Source organism: Falco naumanni, chromosome 1, assembly GCF_017639655.2.
Source record: "Falco naumanni isolate bFalNau1 chromosome 1, bFalNau1.pat, whole genome shotgun sequence".
In the NCBI taxonomy this organism is placed as follows: domain Eukaryota; kingdom Metazoa; phylum Chordata; class Aves; order Falconiformes; family Falconidae; genus Falco; species Falco naumanni.
In genome coordinates, this window is record NC_054054.1 from 78488035 (window position 1) to 78507010 (window position 18976).

Sequence of the window (18976 nt, forward strand, 5' to 3'; positions counted from 1 at the left end):
AATTCTTAACTCTCATGGATTATTTTTTTTTTTTTGGTAAGACCTAGGTGAAACCTGTAGTCTTTATTACCAACTTCCATGACATTAAACACTGAACTTGGCCTATGTTTACCCACTAGCCACCCACTAAGGTGCCCTATGGTTCTCTATAGCAGTTGGCAGGCTCATGAGACTTATTTTTGGATGTTTCAGACAAACAGATACACACTGTAGAAGTTACTGTTACTAGGAATGCTCCTGATTCTGGTAGATAAAGCTATGTTATCCTTCAATTGAACATGTAATAGTGGTAACCTACTAGCAAAGATTTCCTTGTTAATAAGGAATCTGCTTTTTCATCACAGCAGTGCTCTGCCTTTATGGTGGTTAAGAAACGTGTGTGTTGTTTTGATATGCATATAATTTCTCCTCACTCAAAATACAGAAGATAAAAACTGGCTCAGAAATGCTGGATTATGTTGTATGGTAGCATCACTTGCTATGCTATTTAAAAAAAAGGGAATTTGTTACAGTAAGATTTTAGGTAAAGATTACATTTTTCTTTACATGAGAAAGAAAGTGAAATTTTGCGAAGTTCACTCTTTAAAGTTACTTAGCACAGTTAAATAGTTCTAGGCAAAAAAAGAAGCAGGAAGAATGAGTGCAGGGAAGGGAGCAATGCAAAGTATTACTGTCTCCATTGTATTTTGAAAAGGAAGGGAAGCTGCAGAAACAATTAATTTTGTGCTCCTACAAGCCACTAACATTCTTGTATTCCCTTCTTTTTTTCCTTGTGTGTTGGTTGGTTCTGGGATGGGTTGTTCCATTGAGGCATTTCAGGAGCTTTCAATAGAAGAAAGATGCACACCCAACAGAAGTTAGTAAAAATATATTCGAGCAGTTCTATGATTGTAATCATACTGGCACCACAAAACAATCCAAGCTGGCCACCTACATCAGCTGTAATAGAAGGAAATAAACATACGTCATCCTAAGCATTTGGTTTAGTCTAGCAAGTAAACGAGGCCCTGCTGGGTTCAAGTGTTAAATACATTCAATATACATAACTCATCACTTTAAGAAAACAGAATTAATATTCTTAAGAATGTTTATTGGAGAAGACTAATGTGTTTCTTAAAATTCTAAATAAAGCAAGTACAACACAACACATCCTACTGTGGAACAGATACTTAAAATATTTTCTGCTTCTATGCCTTTTTAACTGTTTCCTTGCTTCTCCTCTCCGTGTTTTCCCCCTCCCCTCTAAATCCCATAAACTTCCCTATTCTTACAGTCCTACGCGTGATATAGCTGTAAACTAGTGCCAAACTTAATTGTTATTTTCTGCTGCTGTCCATACTGCAGGTTCTTTGATGGAATGACAGGAGACAGTATCAAAAATGGCTGTGAGGCAGACATGATTATTACCATAACAAAATAAAAGGTATTGCTTTTTGTTTAGAAGCCCATATGGGCTATGACGCAGGAGGGGAGAGAACAAAAAAAAAAGTCTGTTTGTGTGAGGTCTTTTTAAGATTAATAATTAATCAGCAATAAATAAATATTAAACATTCACTTACCAAGCAACTCTGATATAGTCAAGGCCTTCTGCTGCTGTGTTATTTTGTAGCTCAGATCATGATATTTAATGTCAATACGCACAAGGTTCTGCCTAACGACAATTACATACAGTATTACTCGAGGTGATCAGGAGCACTGTTCGTTTTTGCCAACATTTATCAGCAAGAACCAAGTTCAGAGAGAGTGATGGTGTCTTTTAAAGAATAATTAGATGAGAGTTACCAAAATAAGTTGGATGGACTGAAGGAAAAAGGTGTCCAAATAACAGCAGTTACAACAGGAGCTTATCAGAGTAGATCTTCAGGCTATGCTGAGAAAGTAATCCTAGACATGTACTGCGAGACACTTGTACCTTTTAAGGATCACAGAGATAAGCTTGAGTATCTGACCTACAGCAGATACTGTGCTTGGAAGTCTAGTCTACCACTCTTGATTATGTGCAACTGCATATTTAATTGTGCTTATTTCAGTGAGCATGTTTGTGCAGAAGAGCTCTTGCGCTGTATTCAGGTGTTTAGTTCTATTCTGTGCTAATAGCCTTGCTTACCTAATTATATTCTTGCCTGCTGCAAAAGTGGAAGAGTAGGTAAATCTCAGTTGGAGCAAGACCTGTGGAATGATTCAGTGTGAGTAAAGAGCTCATAGTTATTATATCATGTCTACAGAGTCTCCTTAACTCCTGAAGAGAATATCAACATAATGGTGTGGCATAAACCACACAAAACCCAATTGCACACTTAATGTTGTGACCTTTAAGAATAAAAGTACCGATTATTTTTCAGAAGTGTGAAAAGTTCTAGACTTTTGGGTTGACAGTGATGAGCTCGTTAACAATATTCATGAAAATGAAATATGTGCTATAGAAAATAATCACTTCTATCTCTTTAGGTGATAATTCTAAAACTCAGGTAGCACTGAGTACTAAAAAGAATATTCTTTTCATAACTTCAGTTAATAAGACCTCCTATCATTGTCATCGAGTTGCTAGCGGATCTATCTAATAAATATTTAACTTTTCCCTTCTTACATCTTCAGAAATCAATGGATCTTTATGTTATAGTTTGGAATATGTACTCGTTAATACATGGGCAGGGTTCCTATTGGTTAAGACTTGGTAACAGGGGCATGTTCTGTATTTTCATTTGCTTAATTGAATAATTACTGGATTGCGCATGATGTTTACAGACAATAAAATAATCACCAAAGATAAAACATCCTCAATAGATTAATATCTTTTGCACATAACAACAGGTTTAATTTTAATAATCTTCACTGGGGACAGACGTTTTAATAGGGCCTATAGTGGTTGGGCAAGGGGTAATGGTTTTGAACTAGAAGAGGGTAGATTCAGAGTAGATCTAAGGAAGAAATGTTTCACAATGAGGGTGGTGAAACGCTGGAACAGGCTGCCCGGAGAGGTGGTAGGTGCCCCATCCCTGGAAACATTCAAGGTCAGGTTGGATGGGGCTCTGAGCAATGCGATCTAGTTGAAGATGTCCCTGCTTATTGTAGGGAGATTGGATTAGATGACCTTTAAAGGTTCCTTCCAACCCAAACTATTCTATGATTCGTATAGTTCCTGTTCACATAAAAACATATGCAAGCATTTGCAGACTGATAGCTTCAAGAGTGAAAAAACTAAAGTGTCTGAAACAATGAAGTACTCATAGATATTCATTAGCCCAATTTTCTATGGTTCTTTATAAACATATTTTGATGTTGTGGATACTATGAGTTCATGTAGCGCCATCTTATTACTTATTTGTATTGCTAACCTCTACGTCTATGAGCAAGAGGCAATTTATTGTAATTCAAACTGTATTAAATGCTCTTTGACAACTAGATTGTATCTTTCTAGCAAAGAAGTATGGAAATCCTTCTATTTTGGGATATATAATGTTGTGTTTGCAAGGAAATCTGGTATTGATTTGTTGTATTGTAACAGTAAGGCACATATGCTCTACTAAAGCATAAGCATATATGATATCTCTTCTATTAATTTTAAAGTATGCCGTTTATGTCAGCTCGGTGCTACTACTGCATGACACAGCTCTGCGCAGCTGAAGTTCTAGCACCGCTTCCTGGACAAAAGGTGCAGGCAATACTGTTGAGACATGTTTTCACACTAGAAAGTCTCTTCGGTATAGACCTACTTACTTTTGCTGTGCAGTGTTTTCAGTCACAAAGACGCAACCACAGTATTTCACTCTTTTGCTACCTCATGGGAATTAATAGTGTATCAAATATTTTCTAAATAAATTTTGTAATATAAACGGTGTTAGTGAATTCTACTAACAATAGAAAATATTATTAAATTTATGACATTATTGCTACAATAAAACATCAGTGCTTATGAAACTTCCTTTGGGAATGGGCTGAGAGAAAGCACAGCTATTTATAGCACCTATTTAGGCTGTTTGTTGACTCCAGTTGTGGAAGGGTGAAGATTTGTCTCCTTTATTGGATGGATCGCTCACAGGGATTGTTGATAGGTTTAATAACTCTGCTCTTTATTCTTAATTGCAAAAGTGATCAAAAAAACTTTGTCAGAAGAAATCTATGGCAGAAGGTAATTGAGAACAGTAGTTTTTAACTGCAGTAGCTATTCTGTTATCCACAAGTCTTAGATGTAAGTAAGTGTATTTTATAGATATAGATATGAATATGTATGTATCTTAACCAATTTTACCTAAGGTTATTTTATCTCACAGACAACACTATCAATATCACACATAAGAATATCTTTTTAAAATGTCATATTTACGTCAAACACTCTATTAGCACACTTAAAAGTAATTGCTTATTTCTTTATTAGACAATAATTAAGGAAGATTACCTAATGTATTCTGGGCTTTTCTTCAGTTTTGCAGAAAAGTATTTTATGGCTTTTTCTCCTCCAAAACTTGAATAGGTGACAGTGGTAGGATAATCTGTTTCTTCACATGGGGCAGGGCAAGTGGAATTGTGGGTTCCTGCTGTACATAATCCTTTTTTCTCTATATCATCTGAAATTTCAGGAGAGAGAATCAACATAATATTTCTAAAAAAGAACGCAGTTTAAAAATCTTTTTTAAAAAAACTTAGAAAATTACTTTTAACTGACAGATAAATGTATGGGTTGGTTATCCTGACAAAAGTGGATACGTCTCAGTTATAAATAACTGACATTTGGGAAACTGGTGCACAGTTCTAAGGATTGAGATTTTTTTTTAATGACTTTTTTTTCAGGTATTCAGCACCTGCAAGTCCTTCTGCCTTTGTTAGGGGGTTATGCGCTTATTATTTCTCATTCACAGTTAAAGAGTAGGACAACAGAAGATCTTCCATGTTTTGTGCTAGCTTTCTGATTGCACACTTCGGTATATAATCCTTGGTCTTGGTGCCTTGATGTCTGCCTAGCTCATTTCAGTGTACAGAAGCATGTTCTGCAGCAATACCAGTTGTAATTTACTATCATCTGATAACTACATAAAAATCTCGGTAAGCTAAGTTCGCTTTACCTTAACCCATGCCTGCCACTTCATAATTGGGCTTAAAACAGCTAAAAGGGCTTAGGGACAGCTTTGGTTTTTTCAAATATTATAGAGAAGTCAAAAAATTCTGCAGGTCTGTCTGCTCATGACAGTGGGGAGCCATTCTTCTGCTGAGGCTCTAACAGAAAGAAATCATTATAGAGATCTGGGAGAGCTGGAGAAAATTAATGTAGAAGAAAAATGTTAAGGCATAAATATTTCCTAAAACATCAACCATCACCCAAATCCATCTGGTTTCAGACAAGTACCATAATCTCCTGTTTGTGATGCTTTATTTGTCCTGGTGTGGTGGTGGGTGTTGTGTCTTTTCCCTTGGCATGTGGGCTTCTTGCTTCTGCAAACTGCCGAGAAGGAGATACCTTAGTCTGTTAGTTAATGATTTGAGGTACTCTCCAGGGGTGCTGGGGCTGTGGATTTCATTCTGGATAACCAGCCTTTAGAGTTCCTAAAATAAACGCTCTCAGAGGAGGGTCCTGCAGAGCAGTGTGCTATCATCTGAAATTTTGTTATCAGATGTCCAATCTCTCCTGTGCCTAGAAGGAGACTTAGCACCTAACTCAGGGTCCTGGGAACCAGACCCCTGCAAGCCAGATTCACCATGGACTATGATGCCAGTTCCTTCTGGGGTCCAGCTCTGAATCCTACCCATCCTTGATAGGACTTAGGGGTTGTTTTTGTCCATTGCTCAGTGGTTTCTTTGAAACTTGGTCAAAAATATCCATGAAGTAAAACAATAGATGTACTTGCACCATGACAGGCTGTCAAAGCTCATGATTATATAAGAACGCAAACTTAGTGGAATCTATTTCACAAGGGCCACAGGAAAAAGAAACAGCTGTTGTTCATGGTAGTAGATCTTGCCTGAATGTTGCACATGCCTGATCAAAACAGAAATAAATCCCCGCACAGACTCTCCAAAACTTGTTACTCTACTTGGTATCTTAATCATCCATTTCTTTGGGAAAGGAGAGTCACTTTACATAGCAGAATCCAAAACAATTAAAAAGGAGGCTTCCTAAAGTTCATGAGAAATTACTTCTTAGATTACCATTTGAAGATTACCATTTCCAGAAAGCCTGTTGTAGTGACTTACAGGTCTCATCTTGACTGTGTGCAGATTATTTGCTTATGGAAATGAATTGCATTTGGAGCGCTTTGAAAATATATAATTCATTTTACTTTTGAAAAGATAAAAAGTTCAAGTCCAGCAATTTTGAATTATGTTTTCTATCAGTTAGCAAACCTGTTATTACTGTGCTGTTCACTTTTTTTTATCACAAACAAGAAGAATACAACATTGGAGCTAGAAGGATGATACCATGAAGATGCAAAAATGCAAGCCAGAGGCCTGATAACTGAAAACAGATTTATTTCATGTTCTCCCATTTTAAAACATTTTTTATTACTAAAACGAGTTCTTATGTTTTTTATTTTTTTTTTAAATTGGCATCTCTTTAATGCACTGCCTTCTCTTTATTTTCTGAATATTAAATGGACTGGGACATACTCCATTCTAGTACTACTTTCAGTATTTTGTTTGATGATATTTGTTTGATAGCTAGATATTGTCTACTATTTGGAATTGACTTAGAAAGTATGAATATAAAGTTATTACTTACAGACTGCCGGATAAACGCAATTGTAAAACTTCTGCAAATCACATTCTGTTCCATTTCCTTAAAAATAAACAACAAACTTTAGGAACGTCAATTAACAATCTGACCCTTAGTTCGGTTTGTACTAAACTGAAATGTAATGTCATCAAAGCTGCTTCTTGTCTATCATTAGACTACTGAGAAATCAATTCAGATGGGCGCAGTGCAGCTACAAACACCAAAAGGGGTACATAGTGAAAAAAGGATAATGGAACAAGGCAGGAGGCTTGCTACTGGAGCAAACATCTTTATTATGTGTGCCAGCCAGAACTGCCTTTGAGCTTGTGGCTCATTCTTTGTGTCAGCTTGCTAAAGCCAGGAATTTCTGGTTTTCCTAGTGGAAATGAAAAAACAAAGTAGGGTAGATGGGCTATATGATTATATACTACCCCGTGTGTTTCAGCAAAAGTTTTGATCTTCGTGCAAGAGTTGTTTGGAGACCTAAGGGGTAAGATAGCACCTTGAACTAACAGCAAAATTTTAAGCTTTCAGATGGTCTCAGTTTCACCCCAAGTTTTTCCTTTGCATGGAAATATTCCTTAATGTTTTAGCACACAGCTAAAGAAGACATTGCCCTCCTTTATCTGTGACTGTATGAAGCTGTCACCCTGCATATGGGAGACCTAAACTTAATTTCCTTCTCAATCCCCTTTCCATGAGAGTTTAGAGGAAATTTCCAACCTCCTTTCCAAGAGGTGGTCAAACAGGCTAGAGATTACTCATCAATGCATCTCCCTTAGTGGAAAACATCCTACTTTGCTTGGGTATATTTAAAAATACATTGAGTCAGAAAGTGCAGGTGTAACAATGACTTTCTTGCTCACTAATAGTGAAAAAAAATGAGCTTTGAGAGCAGATTTGGGTTCCAGCTTTGCCTTCAGAAAGAGGTGACTATTTTTTTTGTGTGTGTGGTTGGTTTTTTGTTTTTTTTTGGTGTTTTTTGGGTGGTTTTTTTTTTAATGCTGAAGAGGTGGGAGGAAGGATACTGGTCAGGGCTCAGCGTTACTGCTTTACATTTCTAGAGTGATGAAGATGCCTGGAATCTTGAGGGGAGCATTACAGCATACACCTGTACTCTGCATTTCAGGCTGATTTGATGGCTCCACGCAGCCTTTTGGCTTTTGCAGAGCCCTCTTCTGGTGCCAGAGTCTTTCCATGGTTCATGTGGAGGACCCTGATTTCTGTCTTCAAATAATCAGTCCTACTGTGGCTGCTAAACACCACAAAGTATTTTTTTGGGGGGTAGATGTGGGAAATCTATGACTTCTGGATTTAGTTCCAGCTGTTTAGGAAGTCAGGTTGAAGACTAGACTTGTCTCACAGACCTGAGGCATAATCTTTTCTTTCAAGTTTCTTGGTGTCTATCCTAAGAATAGCCAATGACACAGATGCTAGGTCTAGAGCTGACTGAATATCTGGCTGCTTTTCTCCAAATTACAAAAAGAAAAAGAAGACAAATTTATATAATCTTAATTAATCCCAGTTGTAGATATCCCTCAAGCATGTGCCCCATCTCCTTTTTGGTTCAGTAACAGGTGAGGTCTCCTAGTAAGATGATCAGTGGATAGTATGATGATATTCCTGAGAAATACCTGGAAGAATGAATGGCAAGCAGCCACACCAGTCCTGGATGTACTGGGCTTTGCATTCCTGCAAGCATCCATTAGTAGTATAAATCTTGTGGTACTGAAGCTTTAGATCAGGATTGCACTCTCCCCATGGGTATTCTTGGATAATTGACTGTAGGACAATAATAACAGAAAATACATTGTTTTGGTCTCTTTTTTTATTTGATATTATTTTCTCACACTTTAAAATGCTGAAGCAAGCCTGCTGAAGACAAAAGCAGTAACATTCTGATTTAATTGGAGGAATTACAGTTCATGTTTCTAGGATTATAAAAGAATCTCATCTCTCTGACAACAAAGGTAGGATGTGATCAGACAGCCTAGCACTGAAGAGGAGTCCACTCCACTTAGATTCCACTAGGAATCAGAGATAACCTTAATGGTAACAGACTGTCTTGGTGGGGAAATGCTGTGGTGTCTTTACATCATTATACGTCAGCGAGACTGTAGAATGTTGGGAAAGAAAGGCTGACTCTAATAGAAAGGCTGACTCTAATAGATACAGATTATGAAGACCAATGACATTCCCCCCCCCCCCCCCCCCCAACCTGCAGATTTTTTTTTTGTGTGTGTGTCTGGAGGAAAAAAATATTTTTAGGAGTCACTTTGGCATGATAAATATTTTAGCTTCCTAAACATCTAATTAATTCTCATGTTTCAGAAGAGAATTAGAGACAGTAAAGACCGGTATTTCCACTTCATGGAGAAAGTCCTTACCTTCAGCTGGCGGATTGCGACCTGTGCGTGCATGCCTACTGGTGTTAATAAACCTAAACCATCAAAGCGTGGAAGCTCTTTGGGTGAATGGATAACAAAAGTTATACCAGCATCAGTGTAACCAAGAGCAGGTTCATCAGTGAATTGTTCCTGATACAGAAAGAATTATATGAGATAGTTTTGGCTTTGTTTGGCATCTGAAGCTTTAGCTATATTTACAATGATACTATGCTTTTTAATTTGGTCTTGTATATCTAGTCATATTTTTGGCAATTTACAGAAAAGTATAGAAGCAAACTGACTTGACTTTCCTTTGCTGATTACCTCTGTGGGTTTCCTTCCAGTTACTATAAACTTTCAGGTTTTTTATTCCTTCTGCCATCTAATTTCAAAAGCAAGAAGGCATAGATGAACATTTACTCATAATGTGGATATTTGTTCCTTTTACTTGCAACTACCCATCATATTTCAACAAACTTTCCGTTAGTCACTCCAGAAAGTGTCACTACTCTCTCATAATTCCTAGAGAACAAAAGTGAATGTCCAAGTCATTTATCATCCTAGATTTTAGTTTTCTTCCCCAATCTCACAAGGTGATATTCCCTGAGTTTTCTGGTGTTTGTCGGTCAATGACAGTTCTAGTAAGGTTAGAGACTATTTATATTGCAAAGACCAGATCTTAGCTGGTATTGAGCACCTACAGCTGCTCCTGCAACCAAAATTCAGTATTACTAAGAAATTGGCATCACATGACCTTCCCTACTAGGCCTTTTATTAAAATGAAATTATATTATTCTGAAGGGCTTGTATAAAATTAAATTACTGCTCTGATGACATGTTTCAGTTGCAGGTGAACTGTGTATATACACACATATACTCCCAACTTTTAGAACTATTTATCTGGGGACAGAGCCAATAATAATTCTGACTTTTTAAATCTGTATGAGATCTTCCCTTTAAAATACCCTCTCAGAAATAGTCTTGATACAGAATTTTAAAATTCTGAAGGTCTGTGTAAAACCAACCAAACAAAAAAACAAAGCCGAAACAAAACACCTCCACTCATCTGTAAGTTATTGCACGATTTGTTGTTTATAATCATTAGGGTAGCTGTACCTGTTGGATGTCAAAAAGCAAATGTAAGCCTCTTCCAGACAAACTTACTCTTCTTGCTGGAAGATCGTTGTGATTAAAGGTAAAGCAGTTCCCGTATTCAGTGAAAACATGTTCAAAATCCTTCAATAAGGGAAAACAGGGAAGATTAAATTGAGAGTAATACCAATTTAACTGGTGTTGGGTTTTGTTGGTTTGGTCGTTGTTCCCCCCCTCCAAAGGCAGTGCCAAATATTACAGTTAGAAAAGTGGTGATTGATGGGAATATTCAAAAGGATTTAATGACTTTCTACAGAAAATGAAGTTTAAAGGAGAAAATTCAGTTTGTTAGTACCTATGAGCTGCTCAGTATCATTTAATGAGGTCCTGTTGTTTTTCTGTACCTGTTACATTATATAGAAATTACATATTCAAACCCAACTTTAATTTTTCCAGATGTTTAGTGAAGACTGTTTCAAAACTAAATGTCATGTTACATATGGAATACAATATTTGCATTTTTTCCCAAAGCCATCTCATCGTTTAATATGACTGCATCTCATTGCCTTAGTTATTAGCGCTAGTGTCTTTCAGTGAAGAGAACTCTCCAATACCTAATTTTAGAACCTACATCATATCTAAAGGTTGGATTAATCTGAAAGAATATAGGCCTGACTTTTCTGTTAATGTTTTCTACTTAAGTTGAGAACTGCTCTATGAAAGAATCGACTCAAAACTGGGACTATCTTATTCTTTGGCTGTTGTCTGAAATTCTCAAAGATGGGCTATTTTCACCTCGTTATTTAAAATTCCTGTTGAGTCTGCATATAGGTACCCTGCCTGTCCATATTCTTGGCCTCACGAACAAAATGATGCGATCATGTCAAGCAAAAAGCTCTCTTTAAACTGACCTTTGTTGTGGGCCACTTATGGAAAAGGTTGTTAGATACAGCCTGGAGTTATGAGAGCTTTCAAAGGCTGCTATCTGTGCAGAAGTGGCACTAGACAGAGAGCAATTTAGACTGAAATCCCATTTTACAGCTCAGGGAGTCCAGCAGGCTGTCTCTGCAGTCAGTGGGAGAATCAAGGTCCTCAGGGTAATTTAGAGCAGGACTTTTTTTCTCCATTGGCTGACTGTAAGAAAACAGGGGGAGTAGCTGGGAAAGCTAGGTGTGGTAAGAATACATCTCCTTCCCCTCCATGCTACTGTTACAGTAAATTAAACATATTTACCTGTGGGTAACATGGCTTTCCAAAAAATTCACATTCTAGCAATGTGGTGCTGTTCAGATAAAACCCATTTTTCCTTGTAAACTCTTTGATGCTGAAGTTCTGGTTCCCAAGAAGGAAATCGTTTAGCTCTTGAGAATATTTATCTTCCTTAGCAAATTTTTGGAGAACTCCAGACACAATGTTCCAAATAAAAAAAATTATTTTGAGGTTGCTTACTGCATGAGCTTGAAACCTGTCAGTGGGAAGGAGAAAAAAATCGTTTGGAGTTCTGCAGAGTTATAGGACTGATCTCAAGGCTGCTATTGCCAAATCTATAACATGATTTGTTGTCTACTCGCAAACTATAGGTGTGTTGCCCACCACATTGCACTTCGATCTCTACCACATGAATAAACAATATAGTCTCTATTTCTAGGAAGGTATTCTCCATATCTGAAAACCAAAGATGGACACCTTCCTTCCCATGGTTATTCTGGTCAGTCATACTGGAAACGTTTCTGTTGTGTGTGGTTGTTTATTAAAAAAATAAACCCCCCCAAATTGGAGTAGATCAGCCATCTGCATAAGCCAACAACCAGATCTGTAGAACTGATGACAAGCTGAACAACTGCGTTTAAATGGGGGAAGCTAACTGGGAGGAGCTGTTCCTTTTGAAAGAGTGGTCTTTCATCATTTAGAAAATTGATTTCTAAGTGCATTTGCAGTAATCTCATATACCTGCTTTTCTAAGGTCCTACACCTCAGTGTAGAGATAGTCTACTTTCCTGTGAGCTCTGTGGCTGGTCACACAGCAGTATAAACCACGGGTGATCCTTACTCCTAGAAACCACTTGAAAAGCCTCAAAAACAGGATGAGGCATTGGAGATGCTTTCCTGACATACAGCATTGAAGCCCTTTATTGCAGTAAAGGTTTAAAGAACAGTTATAAGTTTGAAAAGAGAATGAGCACAAATGAAACTACACTACCATGTTCTTTATAATTGCCATTTTATGTAGTCCTATTTTAAAAAAACCATAATGTATTAGTATAATAGATCTTAATGATGCAACTTAAGGGTGGTTGGTGGGAACAACTTTTCACAACTGAATTTGAGTCAAAAAATAAATGTAGATGTAGATCTGTGCCTCTTTGTCCTGCCAGCAACAACAACAAAACAAACAAACAAAAAAAAGCCTGGTTACTAAAAGTGGGAGAGAAGGATAAGCACAACATGAGCAACAGATGGATAGGGCAGCAAACTGTCACTTAGACAAGTGCCATGCTCAGTAGCTGGCTACTTACAATGTGCTGCCACTCTAGTTAAAAGAAGTGAGGTGTTTTTATAACACACAGCCCCCAGTAATCAAGAGGGACTTCCAGCGGCAGCGCACCCAGGAGGGCTTTATGCAGGGCAATGGGAAGGAGGCACGGTGAGGCGGAACAGCTCCAGGTATTTGAGACTTGGGCTTCTTCTGTGAGCGAAAGGTAGAAGACAAAAAGCTTGCAATTCCTGAGGAAACAATGTGGGTAAATGTTCTTTAGTTCTAAACCTGTTTCTATATTACATATTTGGTCTAAAAATCAGGCCGTAGGTTTGTTCCGTTGTTTTCAAAGTGGCTGCGTTGATTCAAATCTTGGCCATTGTCTTCAAATGTAGAAATCTGTAGTGAAGTTCCTGCTTACATACATGATTTCCGAGGAAACCAAACGCTTCCCTCCTGCAAATCCCACTGACATCAGCTGGAGCTGGAAAGGCTGAGCACCTCTAAAAAAAGTACCTACTTTGCCTAGTATTTCTACATGTGGATGAGGTTTGTATTTGAATCTATTTGCAAGTCTTGTTTTTTTATATTTAACTCAGATGTGAGTGATGACTGTCCCTTAGTTATGCTGTAGAAGCAACACTTATACATAGACCACCACCACCGGAGAGGTTTTTCTACTCTAATTTATGTTTTGAAACTGAAAAATCTGTAATGCAGTTGCTCATCTGAAGGAAGGAGAAGGTTAAAAAAGCCACCTCCCTTCCTTGATTCTCATATTTTCCTCTTCATGTAGATCTCATGTGGTGGTGTGGAAGATGTGCCCCTCAGAGCCATATTTCCCTTGTTTTATGTGATTTGTTCAAACAAATTGCGGAACCTGACTGCTTTCAGATAAAGAGGTGTTGCCTCTCAGGAGCGAACAACAAACATAACTTTTACCTGTTCAAGTTGCAAAAAGTCACAGCAGGGAATTTGACATTTTCCACATACTGAACCACCACTGTAGTTGTGGTTGGCCAGCTGAAGTAATAGATGAAGCGACTGCAGATTTGCCAAATAACAATGGCAAGACAGCCTGTGACTACTAATAGCCACAGCACTTTACGCGTCTTGCTCTGCGTCTGAACGATGTTATGAACTCCATGAAATGAAGTAGATGAGGCAAACTCCTGATGATACTTCCTTCTGTCTTCCAAACGGGGCAGCAGTTTCTTTATTAAGTACAATCGTATCTTTTCCAATATTCCTTAATATGAAACAAAGTGAAATCGCATTTTTAAAATTAGCATTTAAATGGCACTTAAGAAAGGAAACCACGTAATTTTGATATTGGAAAGCAGTTGTAAAATTTCTCTTTAATGATAAATTCTCTAAGTAGTGAACTTCTGGGGATGGAAGAGTTGGATGCTAAAAGATCAGCTCAGTGTTACCTAAGAACAAACTGTATCTTGCCATTTTTTAAGCACATTAAGATAAAAAATTAGTTCCACTCCTGTGGAAAAGATTAGATTTTGACATACCTCAGTGATTTAAAACCTCAGGTTGCAGCAAACCTGTTGTAAAACGCTAAGCATCTGATTTTCACAGTAACATCCCATTAAGGCCTGGTCTTCATACTTGCTCTGAGAAATATGGTAAAAAGGGAACGATATGAAAGGGAATGTCACTGTTAAAAGTTTCTGGATAAAATTTGAAAGATTACAGGTTCAAAAGGAAAACTACTCCTTTTTTTTTTTTTTTTTTTTTTTTTTTTTGTCTGATTCCAGGAATCAGGAATGGTTTTTATTTTTCAGGTACCCCCTGTTTTCTACAAACTGATGTTAATAAAACTGAATCAAAACATTTTTAAATCCAAGTTTAAGAGCTATAACTGTAACGAATATAATCTATACCTGGAAATGTAGTCATTTCCTTAGCTTGCTGCTGAATGATCTTTTGAGCATGGATTTGAACAGAATGTTCTCTCTTAAAACATCCAAATGAGGGAAACTTAGTAAGACCTTTCCTGTATCTAATCATAATTGGACCAGTCTCTCTGCAAAGTGCTTCATTTACAGATTATTATCTGCTACTTCATTCTGTCGTTAAGGAAGTCCAGAAGAACAGTAAATCAAAGAAAGTTTGTGAGACAATAATAATTAGGATCTGAAAATGTATCACTTAGATCAGTGTTTAACAGCAACTAAATGCTTCCCCAGTTCTGTTTTTTAACCAACAAATAGATGTAACAGTGTGGCATGCATGGTAGGAAGAAAATCACCCCTTTAGAAGACTGATTTACTTGGGGCTATGGCAGTTGGACAAAGCAGCAAAGGGATGTTATGATCATCTGCCGAAGCTATCGTGACCACAGCAGCGCTCTGGGATGTTGCCATGGTCTCTGCCCAGTTGCTAATGAAATCCCAGATGGTGCTGGATTTCAGACCATTTCTGAAGGGGGAGAAATTTGTGGTGTTCTTTAAAGATCTGTGGAAGAACTTTGATCGATACTGGTATGATTTACTGTGACCCCTTTTTATCATCAAGGAGTTTTCTGCTGGAAAACCCAAAGTTTCGCTCCTAGCTCTAGTGACTGTTGGATCCCATCGCAAAGCTGTTCAGCCCTGTGTGCTTTTTTGCAGCCTGCTGGAGTGAGTGGGTTCCTGGTGTTGCTGTAGGCTGCTCTCCCACCAGCGCGTGTGCAGTGGAACAAGCACTTTGCCTGCTCCCCACATAACACCGGAGCAAAGTACACTCCTAGCGCATCTGCACCAGCTGCCCGTAGGCTCCAAGGAGAGACCACAAGCAGGTCAGACCCTTTTCTCCAGGGAAAATGCTGTGTGTGTTTACTCCTCCTATACACGCTGTGCTAGGGAAAAGAATGATAGCATAGAAGGCCATTGCTATCAAAAAAGACTAGTTAGCTTAATCAGCAGAAGTGTAACTTAAAATCTATGCAAATAAGTAGCCAAACTGTATTTGAGCTCTTCTGCATAGCTACTACAGTAAGTATACATGATGTTTTATCTGATTGCGAACGTTTTGCTGTTAATGCACAAGATTATCTAATATCATACTGCTGCTTTCATGGCCATCTTTCACCAGAGGAATTAGCACTATTAGGTGAGTGTCTTTAAGAATCCTTATTCTTTTTGCAGATTCCATGAAAATGCTATAGTTTTTAAAAAAAAAAAATAGAAAGAAAAAAGATTAACTATGCTACATAGGGTCAGGTGGTATATTTCTGGCGTAAAATTTCTCATGTGGTAGATTGGAAAATGGTATGAAACTTGTAAGTCAGGACCCACCATGTATTTTGGGATTTTGCCTGTTTATGAGGAACAGGTATATTCCAGTGACATACAATTAATGATAGAATGGTTATTCCAGGTCTCAGTTAACAAATAGTAAAATAATACACCACAATAATGGGCTGGTGTGGGATTACAAATAATTAACCCTTCATCCTATGCTGTGCAAAACTTAGGCTGTGTGTATCTGGACTAAGGCTGTGTAACCAGCACAGCTGAACTAGCTGTAAGTGAATTAGGGTATCCAAGATGCTGCTAGATAGACAGTAAGGTCCTGCAAGAACTTAGCGTGTTAGACAATAAAGTCTCGAGAACACTATGTTTGTTTAGTAGCAATACAAAGTACATTTAATGTAGGCACTACAATAAAAAATATTTTTGTCAAAATTTGAATAATACCAATATTTATAGAAGTTCCAAAGAGTAGAAGATGGATAAGTAAAAAAACAAGGAGGTAACTAAATGAGAGGAATCCGTGTCCAGGAGCAAACCACTTGTCTGGAGCCAAATACAGAACACACAGGAGCTCGTAAGGTAGCTCATATGTTCAGGGTGGGCTGCAGATGCTTTGCCTCAGGGAACACTGATTCCTGGAGAAGCCCAGAGAACAGTCATGATCAGTCAGGTACACCTGATTTTCCAGTTATTAAAGAAGAAATTACTTCCCTGCATGTATAACCAGGGATATATTGCTAGGGACATACTATTATAAGCTTATGTAAAAACATCAGAAAGTCACACTATCGTTAATGTTAACACTGTAAATTGAATTTAAAGGGGTTTTGAACTTCAATCAGCAGGTAAGTGGTCATGATCTCTAACTACTTGTATAGGGAACTGGTAGATAATAGTAATAGGCTCTTTGATCTAGTGGGGAAAAAGATGTAACAGGACACAGTGGGAAGAACTGGAAGCTAAGCTCTTGCATAGCAGAAATAAGGTACAAAGGTACAACATTTTTATTTTTGTATTCCCAATGTTTAATTGTGATTGGATTTTCATTAGTGAACATATTAAGAAGGAATAGCTTTTTAAAAAATAGTTCATCTTCAGCCAGAGCTCTAACCTGAAAAGAATTATTTCAGGAAGGTTATATGTGACGTCTGTGCAGTGGTTAGTTAATCTAGATAGATTTGTGATTTCCTCTTTGCCTTAATCTAAAAACCATTAATGTATGGTATCATTCAGAGAATTAATTACCTAGTAAAAACTGTGTTAGCTTTATTCTAAATGCACAAAGGACCAATAGCTAGAGAATTTTCCTCACTTCTTAAGTCACTCTACGATTTTTGTTTACAAGCTTTACTCACCTCTCCCTTCTTTGTATGTTGAAAATGTACAGTACTGCTCTTTTTGGACAAGGTTTCAAGAGAAAGGAGACAGATTTTCTCTTTTTGGTTGTCAGTCCTGAAAAAACCCTATCAAAATGTAACAAAACTCTTGGTAAAGTACTCTAATATGTTTAGCCACATACCTTTAGCATCTGATTGAATGAATCTCCCAAGGTGGTCCATGAGGCTCTGCTTATTTCAGAAAGGAAGAAGTGGGTAACAAGCTGCCTTATCACTGTGATCATTGCTAGGTAATGGCTTTTATAGAAAACTAAATGGGAGGTGATACTTGATGACACATTTAATTGATGGGCAATTTACCTGCCAGGGTTGCTATGTTTTGTCTTTTAAATAACATGGTCTGCAACATAAAAGAGATTATTTTTATGGCAGGCTCAAATGTACATATTTATATACATTTCAAGTACATACTATGCTAGTAATAGTACAAATGCAGGCTTATCTTGTGTGTTGCATCACGTTGTAAATTTCTTTCATATTTTTTCCTTTTATTTTAGAAAGACCAATTATCTTCATTAACGTACTGCTCTGTTCAGAACTGAACAGATTATCTTTAAGTAGTTAAGGAGCCCTCTCTGCTCTGTCGGGTAATAAATGTCTGCCACTAGGTTCCCACCAGCAGCAGGATGCAGTTCATCCACACTTGGAATAGCTGTCTTCATAATTATTTCCAGATTTCATGTTCTTGTGGGCTTTAGCAAAAATGAGCTGTTATTCCTGAGAACTAAGCCTGTGGGCGTGGTTAAAAATGCATGCAGGGTCAATCCTGCCAGTAGCTATGAAAAAGGAGAGAGACTGCTTTTGTGTTAGATGTGTGGTATGATCTTGTTTCAAACTTGTTTCAAGGAAAGAACTGAGCACCTAATAAAAGGCAATAAAAATAGTAGAAGATTCAGCCCTGGGATGTGCTTGATTAATGCTTTAGGAAAAAAATAATAAAAAACCCCACTTCACATTCCCTCTCTGATCTGCTTCTTTCATTCACTCTCTTGGCAACGGTCCAGCTGATGGCCCACAGTGTTCTTGGGTTATCAGGTGTGTTAGCTTGGCCCCTCAGTACCTCACTGTAGTTGTTTTCTGGCCATGATGTTAGTGCTACGAGCAGCAAGGTAAAGCACTGAACTCCATTTAATCATGCCTGTGTGACAAGCAGAAAATTTCCGTATTCACTTTTGCCACACAGATGAGGCTCTCAGCCAGGGCAAGCTTTGCACAGCACTTGCATTCACTCAAGCAATGAAGGATTTAACAGTAATCTGGTTTGCAACATCTGTATATAACATCCACACCTAAAGCGCTGCCCAGCAGGTTTTGCAGATCAGTCCTATTAATGCAAACCACTCCCATTCACAGGATGCAGACAATGCCTCTGGCTTGAGTTGCTGGAGTTCTTAAAGCAAATTATGTTGGTCTTTTATACTGCTATATGCATACAACGAAGTACAAACTGTAAGTTGCTCTCTACACAGCAAATATGATTCATCTTACTGTATTTTTGTTTTTTTTTAAATTATGTGAATTGCAATCTTACAAAAAAAAATATGTTTATCTAATACTTTAGACAAACATGGCATGTGTTCTCTGGTTGGGTTTTACAGAAGGAATTAGTTTTTAAAATTTTCTTTCTTTTATGGTTGTTTGACATTAATTCTTAAGCAAACACTAGGGGG

General features: G+C 37.6%; 1 protein-coding gene across 1 annotated transcript; it reads right to left on the reverse strand.

The window, feature by feature from the left end:
* Positions 1 to 739: 739 nt before the first annotated feature.
* Positions 740 to 17468, reverse strand: ASIC5 (acid sensing ion channel subunit family member 5). Its single transcript, XM_040582399.1, has 10 exons — positions 17429 to 17468; positions 13604 to 13910; positions 11419 to 11650; positions 10210 to 10329; positions 9094 to 9243; positions 8341 to 8488; positions 6713 to 6769; positions 4397 to 4565; positions 1560 to 1651; positions 740 to 939 (listed from the first exon to the last, which is right to left on the reverse strand). Exons 1-10 carry the CDS (start codon positions 17466 to 17468, stop codon positions 740 to 742), a joined length of 1515 nt encoding a protein of 504 aa, XP_040438333.1.
* Positions 17469 to 18976: the final 1508 nt, after the last annotated feature.